The sequence below is a fragment of the Sceloporus occidentalis genome, unplaced genomic scaffold (assembly GCF_023333645.1).
Source record: "Sceloporus occidentalis isolate IW3139 unplaced genomic scaffold, rSceOcc1.0.p SCAF_6, whole genome shotgun sequence".
Classification (NCBI taxonomy): Eukaryota; Metazoa; Chordata; class Lepidosauria; order Squamata; family Phrynosomatidae; genus Sceloporus; species Sceloporus occidentalis.
The window spans coordinates 69,621,136-69,642,111 of NW_028316986.1; the positions used below are offsets into that span (position 1 = coordinate 69,621,136).

At 38.7% G+C, this 20,976-nt stretch overlaps 1 protein-coding gene across 1 annotated transcript in view; it reads left to right on the forward strand.

Moving 5' to 3' along the window:
- The first annotated feature begins 500 nt into the window (after positions 1–500).
- Positions 501–20,976, forward strand: part of WDR27 (WD repeat domain 27) — a 118,172-nt gene continuing 97,696 nt past the window's right edge. Inside the window, exons 1-12 of the mRNA XM_089529977.1 lie at positions 501–630; positions 2,427–2,610; positions 5,168–5,366; positions 7,826–7,967; positions 10,085–10,209; positions 10,875–10,988; positions 12,401–12,452; positions 13,827–13,897; positions 16,382–16,493; positions 18,145–18,277; positions 19,379–19,482; positions 20,810–20,877. Of these exons, the coding sequence (XP_089386103.1) occupies positions 5,175–5,366; positions 7,826–7,967; positions 10,085–10,209; positions 10,875–10,988; positions 12,401–12,452; positions 13,827–13,897; positions 16,382–16,493; positions 18,145–18,277; positions 19,379–19,482; positions 20,810–20,877 (1,113 nt within the window). The 5' untranslated portion in view covers positions 501–630; positions 2,427–2,610; positions 5,168–5,174. The remainder of the gene's footprint in view (positions 631–2,426; positions 2,611–5,167; positions 5,367–7,825; positions 7,968–10,084; positions 10,210–10,874; positions 10,989–12,400; positions 12,453–13,826; positions 13,898–16,381; positions 16,494–18,144; positions 18,278–19,378; positions 19,483–20,809; positions 20,878–20,976) is intronic.

A 20,976-nucleotide genomic window follows, 5' to 3' on the forward strand; every position in this document is an offset into this window, starting at 1 on the left:
AAACTCAATATAGTCCCAATGCCACCTTTTTGCAGGGTGACCAGCCGCCCTCCTTTTCCAGGACACGTCCTACATTTCAGCCTCCTGTCCAGGAGGAACCCCAAAATGTCCTCCATGTTGAGCTGGGCTAAGAAGCATGCATTTATATTTATACGAGCGTTTTCAAGCTTTTGTTCAGCCGTGTCTTGTGAAGAAAACCCCAGGTCTGCATCCACACTGGAGAAATAACCCGGTTTGGCAGCGTTTTGGCTCTTTGCTATGGAATTCTGGGAGTTGGAGTTTGTTGTGGGCCCAGAGCGGAGCGGAGCTCTGGGCCCCACAACATACTCCCAACTCCCAGAATTCCATAGCAAAGAGCCAGACTAAGAGTTAAAGCAGTGCCAAAATGGGTTATTTCTCCAGTGTGGATGCAGCCTGAGAGAACACTCTAAACGCGAAGCAGAAGGACTGCTGGAATGGGCCTCTCAGGCTTGCCGTAGGCGTTACTGTTGCCTAGGAAACCGCGTAGTTTCCCCCCCTCCATCGACCGAACGACTGCTAAATTGGGCCACAGGCAGCAGCTCTTTCCTTCTCCAGTTTCTCGTCTTGGCCAGACGGCTCCAACGGGGGCTACAGCAGCAACCAAGGACGGTAAGGACCAACGACAGAACGGGGGATGCGTGGTGGAGGCCAGGAGGACGCCTTTAACGGCTCCTTCGTTGGTCGTTTTAAGACCCAGCTCCCGTTTCTCAGTCTTAGCGGCGAAACAGGAAGTCCCGCCCCTGAGGCGCCGGCGAGCTTGACAGGCAGAAAGACAGTCTTGAGGGGGCGCTCGGGCCGATGGTCTTTGCCTCGCGCATGCGCAGACCTCCCCTTTTTGTCTCGGCTAGGAGCCGTTACCTTTTGACAGAGCTGTCCAGCAACCCTGAACCCTCCGCAAAGCAAGGCGGCTCCTTTAGCTGGATGCCTGGTGCTTAGGTGACAAATGATGCTCTCAAATAGGCCAAAATGAAAGCTTAGGACAGCCCAGCCTTTGATGTTTTGTTGCTCCAGGAGCAAATTTAGGAAACTGTTTGAAACTGTGGAATAGTTTGCTTCTGACTAGTTTTAATTTGTTTTTAGCCATTGTTTCTAGGGCAATAAGGGGAGGATCAGGGAGAAGAGTCGGTGTTGGGCAGAAATCGCATACATTTCGGGGTCGGAGCTTGGACACGACTAGAGACAGTTACCTGAAGTTGATTCATTTCCCAGCAATGAACATATGTATGCCATACATTGCAGCTGAAATGTTACAAGGGATAACTGTAACTCCTTAGTTACTTTCCTATTTTTGGGAGGGTGGTGGAGGAAAATCACATGGTTACAGTACTATTTCCTCCCTTGCCTTCTGCTCTGCTGTGAGTTTTATGAATCACTGAGGTGGAAATGAGAACATTTCTGAAAAAGTAAGTTTTAAAAAGTAACTTTTACTACCTTGAGAAATGGGAAAGTGGAGGGCACTTGAAACATATTGTTTAACCATGGCTAACTGCCTTGGGGGCCATGACAACAACTAACTGCTCTCTAAAGTAACTTTCCAACCTCTTGGGTTTGTCCTCAGCCAAAACCAAGAAAACAAAACAGCCATTGATCTTGCTTCTGGTAGCCGTGCCAGTCAACCGGAGCTAAAAACGTATTGGAGAGCTCTGTAGTAGTTTGCCTGGTTTATGGACTTAGAGGAGTCGCCCCAGTTCCAAAGTTCACAAGGGGCACCCTGTGCCCTTCTCTCCCTGATCTTCCCATTCACAACAAAAGCAAGCAAATGGAAACAATTTAAAAACTGGGAAGAAGTAGATTATTAAACTATTTAAAAACTCAAAGGCATTTTCCCCCACAGAAGCTATTTTCATTTTCATTTTATTTTCAGTGGAGTCCTGGTGGAAAAACTGTAAAGGGAAAGCAGCTGTTTCTCCCATGCTTTGCTCTGGGCATTGAAGCATCTCTTTGCATAGCAGTCCTTCCTAACAACAGAAGATGTCAGAAAATCCTGGTCCCTCTCAAGCTCATATTCTTCCACAGGCTCCTCTGCTCCCATTCATGGTTTTTTCATTCAAGTTATTCCAACATTTTGTCCTTCTCCCCACCCCCAATATTTTACCAAAGGTAATATTGTCCTGAGGAGTCATCACTATTTGTAAATTTCTTTATGAAAATGAAGACTATTATTAATTAAATATATGACAGTTAGACATTATGCATAAAATTTAACATGTCACAGTGCAGCAAAGGGCATGAATTCTTGCACATCTGTGACAAGTATCTACTGCCATTGCAGATGATGGAATGTGAAAATGTATAGGTAGCCAGTTCATTTTTGCTTCTCAGAAATTTAATCATCAGCAGTTCTGTTTTTTAAGTGAAACAGTTTTATCAAAATAAACTGAGCTTACCCACATTTTCTTTCACAGTAAAGATCCATCAGAAACAGAATGCATGCGTGAAGTTTCATTATTTATGTTCATAAAGTTCTGTATAGTTGGATGACTATGATTCCACAAAGAAGAAGAACTAGCAGTTAGTAATGCTGATGTGGAAAACCTAATAATTACACCTTCCAAAATGAAGAAAAATTGATTTTCTTTACAGGAACAGGTAAGGAGTGTGTGTCCAATGCAAAAATTTCCAACCTGGTCCTATCCATTCTAATACAGACATTAGCCCTATTGAGAGTCATTGTTAACTGCCATCAAGTTGATTTCAACTTATGGCGAGCCTATGAATGAGAGACCTCTAGGTCACACTGCCATCAACAGCCACACTCAGATCTTGCAGATTCAGGGGTGTTTTTCAGGGTGTATTTTGGTGCAGTGATTGATTTGGTGTTTTTCTTTAGCTTTACTCTATTTTTCAATATTAGCAGTTGGTGTCTGCCACAGTCTTGTTTTTGCAGAGAGAATGGAGCTTCTCTGTCTACTGCTTCCAGTTATATGACCTGGTTTCTATACTGGCCATCATGTGATGTCTACTTATATATTTTTGGTTACCTGAAAAATGTTTTTAGAATGAACAAACTTTTGGTTTCATAAAATTCAATCAGTCACTGTTCTGATTCATTTCTTGGTCCTAGGCCAAATTTTCCTGCAGTCTTTGATTTGGCTCTGTTTCCAGCTTTTTCATTCCAATCACCTATAATCACTAACTAACATGTCCTGTCTTGGTGCATGATCAAATTTCTCCCGAACTCCAATAAAGAATTTCTCAGTTTCTTTTCCCTCTGCCTCTGGGATTGGAGCATAAACTTGGATTGTGGTTTTATTGATGAATTTTCCCAAAAGTCTTATTGATATGATATTGATAATGCAAAGTTGGTCAGACTTTGCATTATATCTCTTAACTGTTTTTTGTTGCATTTCTCTTTAGTATTAATGCCATTCTACTTCTTTGATTTTAATTTCTGAGTAAAACACTCTGTAGTTATCTGACTGAAAATGCCCTGTACCTGTTCATTTTTGCTCACTTACTCCAAGTATTGCAATACAGTCGGCCCTTCTTATACACTGACTTTTTATATATGGATTCAAGCATCCATGGTTTGAAAATGTTCAAAAAAAGTATACATTTCAAATATCAAACCTTGATTTTCCATTTTTTAATAAGGGACGCCATTTTGCTATGTCATTATATTTAATGGGACTTGAGCATAAACGGATTTTGTTATACACGGGGGATATTGGAACCAAACCCCAGCGTGTAACACGTGTCCACTGTATTTATATATTCTATTTCTTGTTTTATAGTGTTTAGATTCTGCTGATTCATGCTGTTCACATTCCATGTTCCTATATGTGTTGTGTAGTTGTTCTCAGTTACAAAGGCAGCAGCTCTTCCATTGTGCAGTGCTTTAGACATTTCAGAAATGTGGAGATTATTTCTGTGATTTTATCACTAAAAAACTGGAAAAGATTTTACACCCTGAAAGAATTAATTTCCCCAAGCTGAGAGAAAGATTTAGCATTCTTAAAATACACAACTGGGCAATATCTGTATTAAACTCAAGCTGTTACAAAAGTGTGCAAGCTTTCAAATTCCCCAGAACTACTAAACAGTTAGGTGGTGGAAAATGCAGGAGCTGTAGGAAGTCCTTCTCCCAGAAAAGTCTAAAAATATGGTAGCATATTTGGTAAAAAATACACAGATTTGAGTAGCAGCCAGACTTTATTTTTTCAGAAATAGATTTCTTCTGCCATTTCTTTTTTATCCCAGAGTGTATTGCTCACTGTAATCTGATACCTACAAAACTGAACAGTGATTGATCCAGCCTGCAAATCTCCGCTTTGACCTGAAACAGATGGGTCAAAAGGAGTGGCTACCGGCCACTTTGGGGGCATGGTGTGCAGGTGACGCATGCCCCCAGAGTAGCCGGAAACTGCCCTGAGGTTGCCTAAGGTGAACTGAGGGTACCTCCAACAGGAGCAGCAAAAATCTGCTCAGGACTGCCACAACAGCCTGCTTTCAGAGTGGGCTGTCTGATTGCTGCAGTCCCTGGCCGCTCCAAGCCACTGGTCTGCTTTGGCCCGTTGAGAGAGAGTCAAAACAACAGACCTACATCTGGTCAAAAACATCTAGCCTTTATTTCTTACTGTTTCAAATTGTTCTATCATCCTCTGATATCATCTCCCCTTATAACTTCTTTCTTTCACATGGACCAGCATAGCTATTTTTGTTTTTAAATGTGTTTTAGTAAAGCTGTGGTCCAAAATTACAAGAAAGTGTGTGCCCCCTCGTTGTGCCCCATCCCATCCTCTTCTTCCTGCATGCTCATGTGAGTGAGTGAACCACTACCAGTTTGATTTCCTCACAATGACAGTGGTGTTATCAAAGTCCCTGTTAAAAGTGGCGGAGGGCAGTAGTGGAGTCAGTGGCAAATACAGTAATCCATTAATCATTAAATCTGTGAATGCTTAACCCACAAATATGGAGGGATGGCTGCATATCTCATTTTAAAATTCTCAGTAAATGAGGCCTATTTGATCCTCAGGAAATAATTTGTAAACTGTTTTCAAACTTAGGTTTAAATGGAAATATACAACCTTTGACAATTTTCCAAAGTGGTGAATTATAAATGTGTTGAGTGATTCTTATGGATAATGATACTAAACGTAATGGAAGACACATTTCAGATTATATATTTATTTGATATCTCTTTCAGTTGTGCTATGGAAAGCCCTGAGGACCTCCGTTTCTTTGAAGAAGGATGTAGCAGCAGCATAGTTCTTGAAAAACAAGTTTTTATATCCCAAGTACCCGAATCACATGTTCAGCTTGCTTGTAGCCTCCATTACTGTGCTTTTCCTTTGAATGGAAATGAGCTTTGCATTTTGAAAATCACTGATGATCCTGATCACCAGGTTAATCATTTATGTCTTTGTAGATGTTGAGTTCATGTTAAAATGAATGAAGTCCATGCACGCTTATCTATATACAGATCCTTTGGAAATGAATGGAAACAGTGGTTAGGAGACTATGGAGTCATGGAGACTGGCAGTGTGGAGTGGCCTGAAGCTCCTCTGGCCTAATTCACCCCCCAGTCAACTTGGGACTGCGTTGACCGCATGTTCTGGTCCCAATCTGGGTCACCGCCACAGTCCCGAATGGGACTCCGGCAAAGAGCGGACGTTCACTACTCTTTTTCCAGCTGGTTTTTCCTGGCCGGGCATGCTGTCTGTGCGGCTTCCGGCTGCTCTGGGTGTGTGTGTCGTCTGCACGCCCTATTCCCGGAGCGGCTGGAAGCCGTTCTTGTCCATCTATTTTGGGCCTATGTCCAGTAACAATAAATATGAGACCACTCTGAGGTTCCAATTTTCATACCTGAATATAAACAAATAACACAAGTTTTCTTATCTTTGACAAGAAAGAGTACATCAACAATGTATTTGCCCAAATAAAATTTTCACAAGAGTTCCCCAAATGTGAAAAATTCACAAAAACTCTCATATTTTCACACAGTACAGAATTTCTTTAAAAATGTGAATGAAAAAGCAAAAATCGACATCCCAAGTTTATTGTGGTAACTGGCAAGTAGAGTATACAGCTTGATAGTTACTGTCAAGTTTCCTAGCTAAAATTATCTAAGAAAATTCATGGCTATTTTCTTCTATGCCTTTTGAATCAATTTCTATGTTCCATAAATGGTGTCTGTTCAATAATGCTATCACTATTAGGTTTAGGGAGAGCCATCATGGTGTAGTGGTTTGAGTATTGGATTAGGACACAAGACCAGAATTTGAATCCCTGCTTGGCCATAGAAACCTACTGAGTGACCTTGGGCAAGTCAAACATTCTCAGCCTAATAGGATGGCAAGTGCAACCCCCTCCCCTCCAACAAATTCTGTCAAGAAAACCCTGTGACAGGTTCACTTTAGAATCACTATTAAGTCAGAAATGACTGGAAGGTATACAACAGCAACAATTAAGTTCATGTAGGCCCTGTCCAGATGGGCCAAAAAGCACGTACTGAGTACGTGCTAGGGTTGCCTGGGAGCATCCTTTTCAGACGCTCCCTAACCCTAGTACGTACTCAGTACGTTAAAATGGTGGTGCCCTGTCTACACAGGCACCACCATTTTGATGCGACGGACGCATAGCGTCCGCACGTCCCATTGTGCTTGCGACGTCACGAGTGCTCCATTTGCGCACTCGGGCGTCGCAAGTGCAACGCACAAAGAACTCACTTTTTGAGGGTTCTTTTTCCGCCACCGGGAAGCCTCGCCATTTGGCATCTGAGGCTTCCCACCGGTGGAAATGGAGGCGGCGGCAGACTGCCCTTTTTGGGCGGTCTGTATCCTGCCGTAATTCAGATAAAGAAATTTATTTCCATGTCCTTGTCCTTACCTAAAACAAGATATTATCCCCCCAAAGAATGTTATTCTTTCTGAAGCCCAAATGAGAACATTTTTCTGAATTACTGTAACTCATTTAAATATTGTCAGATATTTGACAACTGGCAATTAGGCTGGTGTTATTTTATCAAACGATTGCATTCAGAGATGGTCTGCTGATGAATGGTGCCTACTAGTTGACTATGAGGGGAGGATTCTTCAAGGATTACCCCTCTCTCCGGCTGTCCACTGTGCATTCTCTCAAATCTTTTTCAGTAGGTCCCTGGCGCAAATTTGAAGTGGTGTGGAGAACTGCAAAGTGGAGGGGCTGTTGCAGAAAATTGCCCTGTTCTGCTGGAGGGAAGTGTTATATCAGCAGAGTATTTGGTTGCAGGGCATCGGATGGACCTGTTATCATGGGAGTAGTAAATCTATTATTAGTTTTATAGTTGCTTCTCCTTCAGTTTTTCCTTCAGCTGCTCCAGGTTGATTCCAAACCTCTGTTAGGAATAGGTTCCATCACTTGGATGGTTCCTGTAAACCTGGAGCCTGTGGAGGAGGAGTGGCTGTACAAGTGAACGTAGATTCATGGCTCCATGACAACAGATCTACAAGCTGTCCCTGGCCAATTGCATATAACTATATATATTTATGTTTTAGAGCAGTTTGCTACTCAAAGTGGTGATCCATGGGGCCAGTGCTGGTACACAAGCCATCCGTTGATGATCCTTGAAAAGTTTCCAGGAAAGAAATAAACAACTGTAGCCAGTGGACAGAAATATGGACACTGGTACATGGTGGGGGGATAGTTGATTTCTCGCATTGGATAGCTTGGGAAAGCACTTTTAGAGTTCATCAAAAATATGTGTTATCTGTATAATATAATTCACTCTGATACCAAGGGATAAATTGTACAATTAAAACAAATTGAGCTGCTCTGTGAGTATATTTTATTTGTGTTTCAAATTATCTAAAATGTCTTTTGTCAGCCATTACACTTAATAGGTCATCACCATTCAATTACTGCGCTCACATTTGGGAGCAAAGTCAATCCACTTCTTATTTGTTCTGCTTCAAGTGACTATGTGATAGTGTGGGATCTGGATGAATGTATGAAGAAGGTGCTAGAAGGTGAATGCTTTAATATTTTGTATTATTTAAACTTGTGAATTAAACAAAATGTGTGTAACATAATTAGTCTACAGAAAAGTTGATGTATGTTACATTTGCAAGCTTTCAAAACTGGTTTGACCATTCAAAACAAGTTTTGCCTGTGTATTTTCTGGCAACCTTTCTTAGTACAATATTTTCTGGTTTCTTAGTGTAGTTTGCCATAACACTGAATGAATGAATGATTTATTGAATTAGTCTACGAACCATTTCAAATACCACAATTTTGGAATAAACAAATTATTCTTGAAAGGGTCTCAGTTTGCAAGTTTGGGTTTCATTGGGGTGAAGCACATGGGTAGCTAGGAGCGGCCTCTGGCAGCTCCAGCTGTGATCAGGCCCCAATCGGCCTGGGACCGTGGTGACTGGATGGTCCGCTCCCAAATGGGCCACCAGTAGGAGTGGTTATTACTGCTCCTTTTGCTGGCAGCTTTGGGCCACCTTAGGCGGCTTTGGAGTGGGTTGCTTTGGGGGTGTGCATCATCTGCATAACATGCCCCTGAAGTGGCTGGAAGCCTCTCCTTTTGGTCTGTCTGTTTTGGGCCATTGTGAACTTTTATTAATCTGACTATGTAAGGAGAGGAGGGAAGTAAGGATGAAACAGAATACTTGCATATGTTGCATTTTGGATGCCCCAAACAATTATGACATCTTAATACAGTCATTAAAAGCAGAGCTATCATAAATATGACCATGCAACATGTTCTTTATTTCCATATGAAGCTATATCTTTGTAATCAATCTCTAAAGTTTTTCAGGATTGGAAGTGAAATTTTTCTTCATATGTTGTGAAACTTTTATTTTGGAAGTCTTACTGAATTTTAATGCTGTGCTGTCAAAAGAGGAACAGAATTTTGTATGCTTTTTGGCAGCAAACCTATACCAGCTTACTGGGGTGTGCTTCAATTTTGAACAAACCCCAGAAACAATGTGACTGAGACGTACTAAGGGGTTATCTGAATTGAACAGGAGCTCTTCTGAGGCAGTCTGAATCTGAGTAGTCCTGAAGATTTGTTAGCAATTTTGATTTGATTCAATTTTTGATTTGATACAGAGATACAGGCAGGAAGTTCACAGAGTCTTTCCTAACCTCTCCATAGAAAGAAGACATCAAGGTGGGGAGAAGGGCAGAGTGGGGGGGACATAGCTTTGTGACTGGCAGTTCGAGCTTCTAATCACAGTTAATAGCATTACCAAAACAGTGATTTGTGGAAGGTTTGTTAAAATAACATATTTCAGGACTGATTACATGTTCATTGCTGTTTGCTTGTACACACATACAATGCAGAAATATTTAAAATATTTTAGTGGTGTCTGTGGAATCCTAGAGAGTATAGCATTGGCTAAACCCATCCTACATAGTTTGCTATTCTCTGCATCCATTCTTCTGAAATAACTTATCTTTCTTCCTAAGAAATTTTTCAGGATCACTCCTCTCAGAAGGGCCAACTATTCCTGCAAAATTTTGCAGGTAGTAACTTTAAAAAATTACATTTAGTTGTTTTATTTGCAATGCACCTTTCACCTTATATAGGATCCAATGTGCCTTCAAAGCACTTAAAATAGGATGCAGTTAAATGGAGTGAATGAATGAATGGAATTTGTCAGCATATTGTGTTTCCAATATTTCTCTGATATTGGAAACACACCACCCCCTTTTAAAGGGCTGCTATGACTGCAGATTGCATCCTGTTCTAACAGTAAAGATTACAGCTGTTTGTTGATTGTTAGTGATTGTTATTGGCAAACATAAAGATTTGGATTTCTGAATTTTGATTCAGAGCTGAGTAAAATTGGGTGGCCTCTGAATCAGACTGTTTTCAGAATTGCTGGATTGGGGTATTAACCCAGTCTTATGGTTGGTACATACTACACCACTTGCTTAATTTAGTCTGACTGAACACAGTGGGTATTACTTTTGAACAGGCATGTTCAGAACTATTCTGTAGATTACCTTTGACATGTACTCTGTTTAATATGTGCTATTTGTTATGACATGACTGGCTTTCACATAGAAGTTGAAATATAATGTTATAAAATAATTTTAATAATTGTGTATTTTGTTTTAATTACTACAGGGTTAATGCCACAAGGTGTTGTTATAGGAACACTCTTGGGAATGGTACTTTATGTCCGATTTAGTCCAGATGATCAGACTGTGGCAGTATGTGCTGGCAATAGAATATATATGCTAAATGCAAAGGTGAGAAAGGATATGAAGGCAAAGACGCTTTATTAACTTTAAAATTTTAATTCAATATGTAGGTACATTTAGTTGTGCCATAAATGTATTATAAGTCAGTTGAAACCAGTTTTTAGCCTCTTTACCACATGTTTGTATTTTTTAGAAGTGCTCAGGCAAGCACATAGTTTAAATTTCTCACGTTTATACCTAGTAATCAAACAGCTGAGTCCACAAATTGCTGGCTTGTTTTGTTGTATTTTAAGTGTCTGGGATTTTTTGTTTGTTTGTTTTCTTCTTCTTCTTTTTTGCAATGTTAAATTGATTTCAACTGAATTTATCCTTCAATGACCACACAGATAGTTAAGCATCATAGACAGTTAAGCATCTTTAAATCAGTGAATGCTAAGGAATGCTCCAGATATGATTCATGGGAACTTTGACAAGAATAAAAATGGCATCAGAACACAACTGTGCCTTTCCATAGCTCTCATTCACTCCAGTAGATCTTAAATAAGAGACATTATTAATCGGTTGTGCTAAAGGACAACAGGGGAGATAGAATGGGTCACTTTCCTAAAAACATACCAGAAATTGTTATACAAATGGAATGGCATTTATGAAATATTGAACAAAACAAAAATATATTTTAAAAACTTTATGTATATTCTTGAACTGATTTGCAGAACAATACTATACTTGCTGAATTGGAGGGCCACCTGGCTCCAGTAACTGCTGTTGAGTTTTGTACTTGGGAGAAAAATATATTGATATCAGTTTCTGAAGACAGAAGTTTTAAGGCAAGCAAGTTCTTTCTCCCACCTTCTCTCCCACCTTCTTCTCCCTCTTTTTAAAAATACATTCCATTTGGTACAAGAAACAATGTTACAATAAAACAGAGAAACACTTGGGAATTATACAGTGGAATTAATAGTACAGTGGAGCCTCTGCATACGCGGTCTTTTTATAGGCGGCTTTGAGCATAGGTGCTCAAAGCTGCCGGCGCGCGCGGGGCGGAAGGGGCGGTGCGTCCCATTCAATTGAATGGGCACGCGCACCCATTGTGCCTCGCGCGCCGCCGTGCCGCCGTGCACAAGCCCCATTGGAAACAATGGGGCTCGAGCATAGGCGGATTTTTTTATACGCGGAGGGATCCGGAACGGATCCCCCGCGTATAATAAGGTTCCACTGTAAAACATAACTGTGATAGAATATTTTTAATTGTGTCCTAAAACTGAAAACAGAATAAACTATGTAGCATTCAAATCTGTTTTCTCAGATACAACATTAAACATCACTGTTGAGTCACAATTCCATTTTCTCTATTGCTTCATCATCTCTGGCTTCAAACACCATCCTGTGACATCAACAGAAAATTGTACATGAGTCTAGATTTTATACTTCCCCCTCCTCCTCCCCTCTCCTCCGCTTCTTCTTTTTTAAAAATCAAACATTTTAAAATGACTGTTTCTGTGGCCCGTTCTGCATGGGTGTAAAGTACACGCTCCGCGTGTACTAGGATTAGAAAGGGGCGTCCTTTCCAGACACCCCTAACCCTAGTATGCGCGGAGCGCACACAAAATGGCAGCACCCATTCTACACAGGTGCCGCCATCTTGACGTCGCGGATGCCTAGCGTCCGCACGTTGCGCGGCGGAAGTGACACTGCGAGTGCGCCATTGGCAACTTGCGGCGCCACTTCCGGGGCACAAAAAGAAGCCACTTTTTGTGGCTTCTTTTTTGCTGTGCCGAGGAGTCGCGCGGTTTGGCCGCTGGGGTTCCTTGGCGCAGCAAATGATGGCGCTGGCAGACCGCCCGTTTTGGGCAGTCTGTAACACGCCTGTGTTAAAGTTTTGTCACCCATTTTGTATTTGTATTTGTTGATGGTAGGACACTGAATATTTTTGCTCATGAACTTGTTTCATTGTCATTCAAATAAAAGTTTCTAATACAAACAACAATTATAAACATTATTGAAAATAAGGTATATTGAATTTAGTGTGATAAATCTGTTAGGATTTGCCCATGTTTTAAAGGCCAGGTACAAGTTATTTTGCACAGTAAGCAACAGACACAGTGAATTCCATTAAATGAAATTTTGTTTTTGGAATATATAATCTTGTTTTTGAGGTATATAGCAAGTTTCACATATAATTCTAATTGTTTTCATTATTGTGTAAACTGATGTTTGAATGTTACCATTTTTTTTAAAGGTATGGGATTATTGTACTGGATTGTTAGTATATCAATCAGCAGTAATAACAGGTATGTTTTAGAAACTAAAGGAACCAACTGGTGCCTGTTTTTAAAAAGCAGTTTTTGAAAAAAGAAATGAGCATGTTCACCTATGAAAGTTACTGTTTGGAGAGAAAGGGCAAAATAAACTCAAGTTAACACTATTACTCCTAGTCTCTATGTGGCTTCCATTGACAGGAGCTGTATCTATAGTTACCCAGTTCCAGTGTCTTCTAGTATATTCTAATGCACACATGGAATTTCTCATTCAGTGTGCCGCCCTGTTATTTTTGTGAAAGCAGCGAATCTGCAAAGGAATAGTGACATGCGTCTGCTATCTCCATAGCAATGTCTATTTCCAGTGGTGTCACTATGTATATGTCAATACATTTAAGTTGTGCATATATTATTGTAGTTTAAAAGTAAAATTTTAATTGTGCCAGTGTTACATTTGGTGATATATGGGAATGATGATTTATGAGTAACATGAGTACAAAAAATTTACTAAGGATTATGTATGGTGTGGTCTGGAAGGAAGTCAGTGGGGGGTGACATCAGGGGTTATCGCACTGGTGACACCAACCATAGTGATGCCATTTTCTGTTTCTAGTGAGAACACAGACAGCAAGTGTGGTGTAGTGGTTTGAGTATTGGACTAGGACTCTGGGAGACCAGGGTTCCAATCCCCAATCAGTCATGAAACCCAGTGGGTTCGAGTAGAGTGGTCACTTGTTTCTTTTCCTTCTTTATAGTTTGTTTATTGTCTGCCTTTTTAAAATCTATGCTAGAAATTTGAAATGGAGAAACAGAATGCGTAGTTGCTTAAACCTTTTCTTGTTTGTAACTTTTTTGCTGAAAACTGCTCTTCCACAAAATAGCTTCCACATGAGGTTAAAATGTGTGTTTGTCTTGAAATATGTATTTCTGCTGGTATCAGCAGTAAAAAAATAATTTGTAGCCCCATATACAGAGAATTTGTGATATCACAGGTTTGTGTAGGAAAAAGAAGGGCACTATCAGCATCTGCAAAACCAGCTGGGAACTTCTGGCACTCTCTTATCTTGGCTTATGGAGGAGGGGCAGACCTGCTCTGTCTTGAGCATCTTACTAGTATTTAAAACAGTCCATTATATCAGCTAGGCAAACAGAGAGACTCGATAGTGTACAGAACCTCTCATATAAGCAGGTGTCAGATGCCTCTTTGTGCAAGCTAAGAAAATCTGCAACTCCTCATACAGCTGAGAGTTGTGGAAGCATACTGCATAAATGTTTGGATTCAGGTTTATAGATTTATATGTAGCATTTACTTTTACAGAAAAGTTTTGTGTAAGTAAAGTATTATAGCAGTTGCACATTCTTGGTACAGAGAACTGAACTGGTACTGTCAATTTTTTTTTTGTACAGCATTTCCTCTTTTAAGTCTCTTCATTGATGAAGAAAATAAACAGATCATCACTGGATGTGAAAATGGACAGGTTGTAAGCCATACATAGAGTCTGATTATTTACAATTTAAACATTGAAAAATCAAATAGCAAATTCCTGTTTTAGATTCCTTTTTATTTTTAATAGATATTTTACATTTTAAAATAGTTTTTAGATAGTTTGATTACATTTTAATTGTAATATTTTTATCTGCCTCTTTGTCAATCTTATCTGCTTTTAAAAATTGTAATGCACCTTGAGTTCTGGAAGAAAAGATGGGGTATATAGTACCTTTTTAAAAAACTGATTTACTAATGAGTGATGTCAGGAAAAAGACATGGTTCAGCTGAAGAATATGTGCTTTTCTCAGATTCAGTCCCTAGCATCTTGGGGTATGGTTGGGCTCATCCATTCCAAGGAATCTACTGCATGGTGATGTAGTCCATATTAAACTGGATGAATTGGTTTCCTGGCTTGGAATTATATTGTATTTTTAGACTGAATGTTCCTTTAAAAATCCACAAATAATCAATATAATATAAGACACTCTTTATATTGTTAACTTCCATTGAGTCAACCTTGACTCATGGCGACCCTGTGGATGAGAACTCTCCAGACCCCCTATCCTCCATTGCTCTGCTCAGGTCCTTATGGCTCAGATCTGTGGCCTCTGTGATTGAATCCAACCATCTGTCATTTGGTCTTCCTCTCTTTCTGCTGCCCTCTACCTTTCGTAGTATCATTGTCTTTTTAAATAATTCATGCCTTCTCATAATGTGGCAGACATATGACAACCTCAGTTTCGTCATCCTGGATTTCAGGAATAGTTCGGGCTTGATCTATTTTAGAATCCTTTTGTTTGTCTTCTTTGCTGTCCATGGTATTCTCATCACTCTTCTCCAGCACCAAATCTCAAATGAGTTTATTTTCTTTCTATTGGCTTCCTTCGCTGACCAGCTCTCACATCATACTTGGTGATGGGAAATACATGGCTTGGATGAACCTCACTTTAGTGTTCAGAGTTATATCTTTACACTTTAGGATCTTGTCCAATTCTCTCATAGCTGATTTTCCCAATCCTGGTCTTATTTTAATTCTCACTTTGGTGTTCAGAGTTACAGTATATCTTTACTTTATATTAGCCATATTATAATAAATTCTGAGATTTTTTTCTACCTGGAGGTGCAAGACATTACACCATATATGTTCAAAGTTGTTTTTGTCATTGAATTATGGTCAAGAATGGCAACTATTGAACACGGTTTTATTTAATTGTCACACAATTGATAGTGTTTCTTCATAAATAATAAAATAAATAAAATCTTTATTTCTATACCGCTTTTCCAATGAGATCAAAGCGGTTCACAGATTCGAGGAAAAAGTATGCATCATATCATATAACAATACAGTTACAATCACAAATACATTTCCATAAAACATCGTATAAAAACAATTTAAAATATCACAATCGCAGGTTAAACATCTTGAGGTACACTTCAATTAGGGGATAACTTTCTCTATAAAAAGTCAGGAGGGTATGCTAGGCAAAAAAGATAGGTTTTCAACACCTAATAAAGACTATTAAGTTGTGAAATGGTTAAATGTAAATGAAATTGAAGTTTCACTTCTTTTTCATATTAATAACTACTTAAAACAGACAGTTATAAAATAAACAAAAGACACACTTTATTAGCAAGTCAAAACAGTTTACCTGTAGTACAGTTTATTTAGCTCAAATCAAAGATTGTCAGTTTGAAGGACAACATGCATAGTTATTTACCAAAGTGCTCACATTTGACAGTTGTGTTTGAGATATTATTACCATATATACATCTGTACAAGTCAACCTCATATATAAGTTGGGGGAAGGTTTTAGGACCAAAATAATGGATTTTGATATGACCCGTGGATAAGTTGAGGGTAAAACCTAGGAGCATATAACAAGGGGAAAACACCACTTCCCTCTCTCCTTCCCATTCCCCTTCTCCTCCTTCTCCTTCTCCTCCTCCTTCTTTGGAGCTCTCCCGGCCACCTAACACCACTTCGCTGGTGCTGGATATGAAGGTTTTAACATCAGATTGGGAAGGAAAGGGAGTTAAATGGGTGTTTGGTGGACAGAGACACCCAGAGGAAGTGGAGGAGGAGGTGGTTGGGGGGAGAGAAGGATTTAACATTGGCTTGAGAAGGGAATCAGCTCTTTCACACATGCAGATACATGCACGCACGCACGCACACACTCACTCACTCCTGCATCGCAGCTCTTTCAGAATCACTGCCGAGGTGCACGAGGTGGTGCTTCTTTCAGGACCTTTCTAAGCAGTATATTGACCTGTATATAAGCTGACCCAGGATTGTATGGTCAATTTTTCTGGGCATACTTTTTTTGACTTATAGTTGAGTATATATGGTACATTGAGTAGGTTTTGTATCTTCCAACAACTAACCATTGAACTCTGGTGACAGTGCCAGAAATATATTAATTTTTTTTGGAAAAATGGATAAAGTAGATGACAGTTACTATATTTTCCCTTTCAGCTGTGGACTTTCAGCTTGACTAATGGGCATCGGTATCGTTGTGTGGCACATATCAACATAAAGAAAGAGAGAGAGAAGTTTTACAACAAAATAAGGAAATCTGTACATTTGGGTAACACAACACTTCCAGAAAACATTTTAAAATATTACATATTTACTATTAAATAGTAAATATACTTTTCAAAAGTAGGCTTTTGATCAATATGGGTTATGTTTGATTGTCATATGCGTTTACAGCAATTGCACTCACATCTACATGGCATTTTGGAAGCAGAGTTCTCAAGCAGATGGATACAGAAGGAAATAATTATTGAGATATCTTGACAGCATGCCATTTATATCACAGTCCTGTGTGTTTCTTCTCATAGTTATCACTGAGTTCTGTTGGGACGTACTCCTATTTAAATGTGAAAGCAAGTTTTAAAGCTTAAACTCAGCATTTTCTACTGATCTGAAAAACAAATTGGGAATCAACAGCATTGATCAGCTGACCCTTCATCATACCATCTGGTATACCCACATATATCCTTTGTAGGAGAAATGAGGCCATTAGACAGCCATTCATAAGCTGGTCACTTCTACGTGTGGCTGTCTGAAAAGGTCATTTCATCCAAAATGTGGCCACCAGGGTTTTGTTCAGAGCTATCAGAGCAATTGTAATATGGCAGTCATTGGTTAACTAGGCTGATTTATAAATTATTCAATTCAAATGGACTATTTTAATATTTAAGCCCTAAAAAACATAGGAGCAGGAAAGTTCAGGAATCACTTGTTTACCTATGAATTTTCTTGAAAGTTACCTCTGAGGTCTTTGTCTTACACTATTAAAATTTAATGAGTACATATGAAAGTTGAGGAAGGTTGTGGTACCCAGTTTAGAAAATGGTCTTCAAAAGGAGGTACTGTATATATCACTCTTCATTTTCCATTTTTAATATAATGTCCTAAACAGTACGTTTTTGACATATATTTTTAAAATAAAGTTTTAGGGCTGCAATCCTGTACAAACATACCTGAGAGTGAGGCCCATTGAACTCAGTGAGACTTAACTATTAGTAGAATGATCAAGGATTACATTATAAATACTATTTTGAACTGGCATTTCTGTTGAGCTTTTCTTCTTTTTAAAGTACTATTTTTTCTGTTAACAAAATCTTATAAGCTACTTTTGATAATATGTTAACGTAGAGGAATACCAATACATAATAATATGGAGGAGTATAGACACTTAGCAGTTTTATGCTAAGTTTTATGAAGCCAATAATAAAAATATCCTAATGCTATATTTGCTGTTACTTATAACATGAAGATAGGAGAATGAATCTCCTTTGTATGTCAGTGAAAGAAATCTTATTCAGCTAACAGCATAATTGTATTTTCTGTTTGCTTCAGCAGTGAGTAAAACTTTAACAAAATCATCTTGTATTCATTGTTCATTATGGTGAAGAACTGCTAACTGGAAGCTGTGTTTTACCACCCCAGTTGTTGTTTCTGCCAGGCAGCTGTGTACTCCCATTTATTTATTCCATGATGCAAACATGGCAAGATGGAGCAGATGACTAGCAAACTGAGCAACATGTCCAAATTTCTTGAACGGGTGCTAAACCTTTTTCTGGTACAGGACAGTAAAAAGAAAACATGGATGCATCTCATTGTAAAATATTAGAAAGCTAATTATAAACTAAATTCTTTTTTTCCTATTTTTAATTGAATGTCTCTGTCATTCTGTTCTTGATATGATAACAATTGTCTGTTTTCCCCAGATAAGTTTCAGAATATATCTGAGTCCTCTTCTTCAAATGATTTAAGAAATGAAGAAGCAGTTGAATCCATCTTTCCAGTTCTCCAAATTGAACACTGTGACAAATCTGCAAATTTAGATGATGAAGAACCCAGGTAGATGAAATAACATTTCATTGACAGCTTGGTATATTATGTTATATAAAAGAGAATTGCAAGCTGTATATAATGTTCTACAGAAGGTAGATTTTAAAAAATGTATTGACCTGTATGGAGGGCATCCAGTTATTTTAAAAATATTAGTATTAAACCAATCAATACAAAAGAAGCTAATTACCAATCATATTAAACATGATTATATAAATAATCTTAAATTTATTTCTGCCTCAGCCATTTCTGGCTGTGCCACTTGGGTCAGGCAAACTGAAGCATTTGTGAGAGGCATCAGATGCTGAGTAGAGGGGTGGGATTAGAAAAGATAGAGCTTTATGTGTCCCTTGATGTGCCCTGTACCATCTAAGCCAACCTGCTATCCTTCAGTGTGGTGAATAATGTGCTGTCACCAGTCTCGAGATAAGATCTGACTACCATTATGGTTGGTTTAACAATTGGAGTTGTGGATGCGCTAATCCATTGCCTTGCCCTTTGCCTAATACAACAATAACCATGATTCTGTTGTCAGTGTTGTTAGTGATAGCAGCACAGCTGCAGGAGAAAAATACCTATAGGTGCAGTGATGAGGGAGAAAGAAAGAGAAAGCCAGCACTATCAGAAGATAAAGGTATCCTCTTGCATTCCAAGCTTCTCAAGAACTGACAGGATAGCTTCCTCCTAATAGCAACATCTTTCTCTGACTTCTCCCATTGCTTCTGTGGATCCTGCCAAAATGGCATTATGTTAGTTACAAAACTTCAACAGGATTTGAACCAATGTATTTTCATTGGCCCTGATCTAGGCCAATGGCAAACCATGTACCGCTATTCCATTTCACCTTCACTTATTCACACTTGGTCATTGACTGAACATTTCCCATTTTAAGATGAGGTTTAAGATATGGTTTATCTACTTGTTGGAGCAGACTGTCTAGGCCAAATGTAAAGAAAAATAGCTACTTCTGTGTACACAGTCTCCATTTTATATTGTAGATGCTCCTTACATCAACAGTATGAAACTTAAAAGTACCTCATTGTATCAGTGAAGTTGAAAATGTTGATGAGTTTAAAAAACAGATAATCCTCTTTCTCTGTTTTTTCTCAGTTTTTCTTGTGCAAATGCCCGATGCTTATGGATAGGAAGCTCTACTGGTTTATTCATAATTAACATGGCAAACTTTGAATTGGAAGCAGTTCTACATTACAGAGGTATAATTGTTTCTTTTTGCAAATTGATTAGTAACCATACTACAGTACAGTGTGCATGTGCATTTTGTGTATAAACACACACAAAAACATACATCCATACTGTAATCTGAAGTGTGCCTGTTTGTCATGGTTTACAAATCCACGTGCTTGTTGACAGTAGCCAAACATGGTTGGTTATCTAAAGGGAACAAAGGGAAGACTGTAGTGTGGTTTTGGATCCAGACCATCAGCTATTGAACTATTAATTCCTGACAAGGTCAGATCTGATCATTATCTGTTTATTTTGTATGCTATATAAATCCATATACTTTGACCACAGTGTCACCAAACTTGGGATGTTATCTAATGGGACCCAAATGAATACCATATTAAAGTTTTTAAGTTGATTTCTCAGTTACTTTGGGTATCTTTCAAACACTTTGCATTTATGTTGGTCTAGAACACACATTTATACACTGATGTTGACTAAACTTGATATGTAAACTTAAACTGACATCTCAAACATTTTTATGCAAGTCCAAAAATAACGAGTAATATTTGTATTTTATTCCAGAACATTAGTGGTTTTGGTCCATTTTACATAAAGCATAGTGTAAAACACATTTTAAGGGACTGAATTGCTCCTAGAGCCAGTGTGGTATAGTAGTCTGAATATTGGACTAGGAATCCAGTAGACTAGGGTTCAAATCACTGCTTGGCCATAGAAACCTTCTGGATGACCTAGGGCAAGCCATTCTCACTCTCAGAGGAAAGCAATGGCAAACCACCATTGAACAAATCTGGCCAAGAAAATCCCATGATAGATTGGTTGTAGTGTTACCATAAGTCAGAAACATCTTGAAGGCACAGAACAACAAGGGCTTTTAGTCAGGCCTCTGTATCATTCAAATCATAAATGAAATTGTAGGTAGGTAACACTGGGTAAATTTCTCCATACATAATAAAAATGTAAAGGCTTTTATTTTAAATTCTCTTTATTTATACAGAGGCCCCTTGGTATCCACTGCAGTTTGGTTCCAGGACACCCTGTGGATACCAAATCTGTGGATGCTCAAGTTCCATTATATACAGTGGCACAGTAAAATGGTGTCCATTATATAAAATGGCAAAATCAAGGTTGGGTTTGAATTTTTTTTTTATTCAAGCCATGGATGGTTGAATCTTTGGATGCAGAATTCATGGATCTATAACCTTAATGTTACAGATTTCTTTCTTCTTACATAATTCAAACTTCATAGCAGTTCTGTTGAAATGGGTCTAATATTTAGACATATGATGGTTTCTTATTATATATTTTATTATGTTGGGTTTTTTTTTGTATGTAAAGATTTCAGTGCCCTCAGCATTCAGTTTGCTGGATCATGTGCATTAACAAGGAAAGCAGTCAATGGTAAGGTGAGTACCAGTATTAATCTTAAAATATTCAGTTAAAAACTGTAAATGTGGAGAGGTTTTTCATTTTTAAAAAATATAATATATAGATGGCACTATATG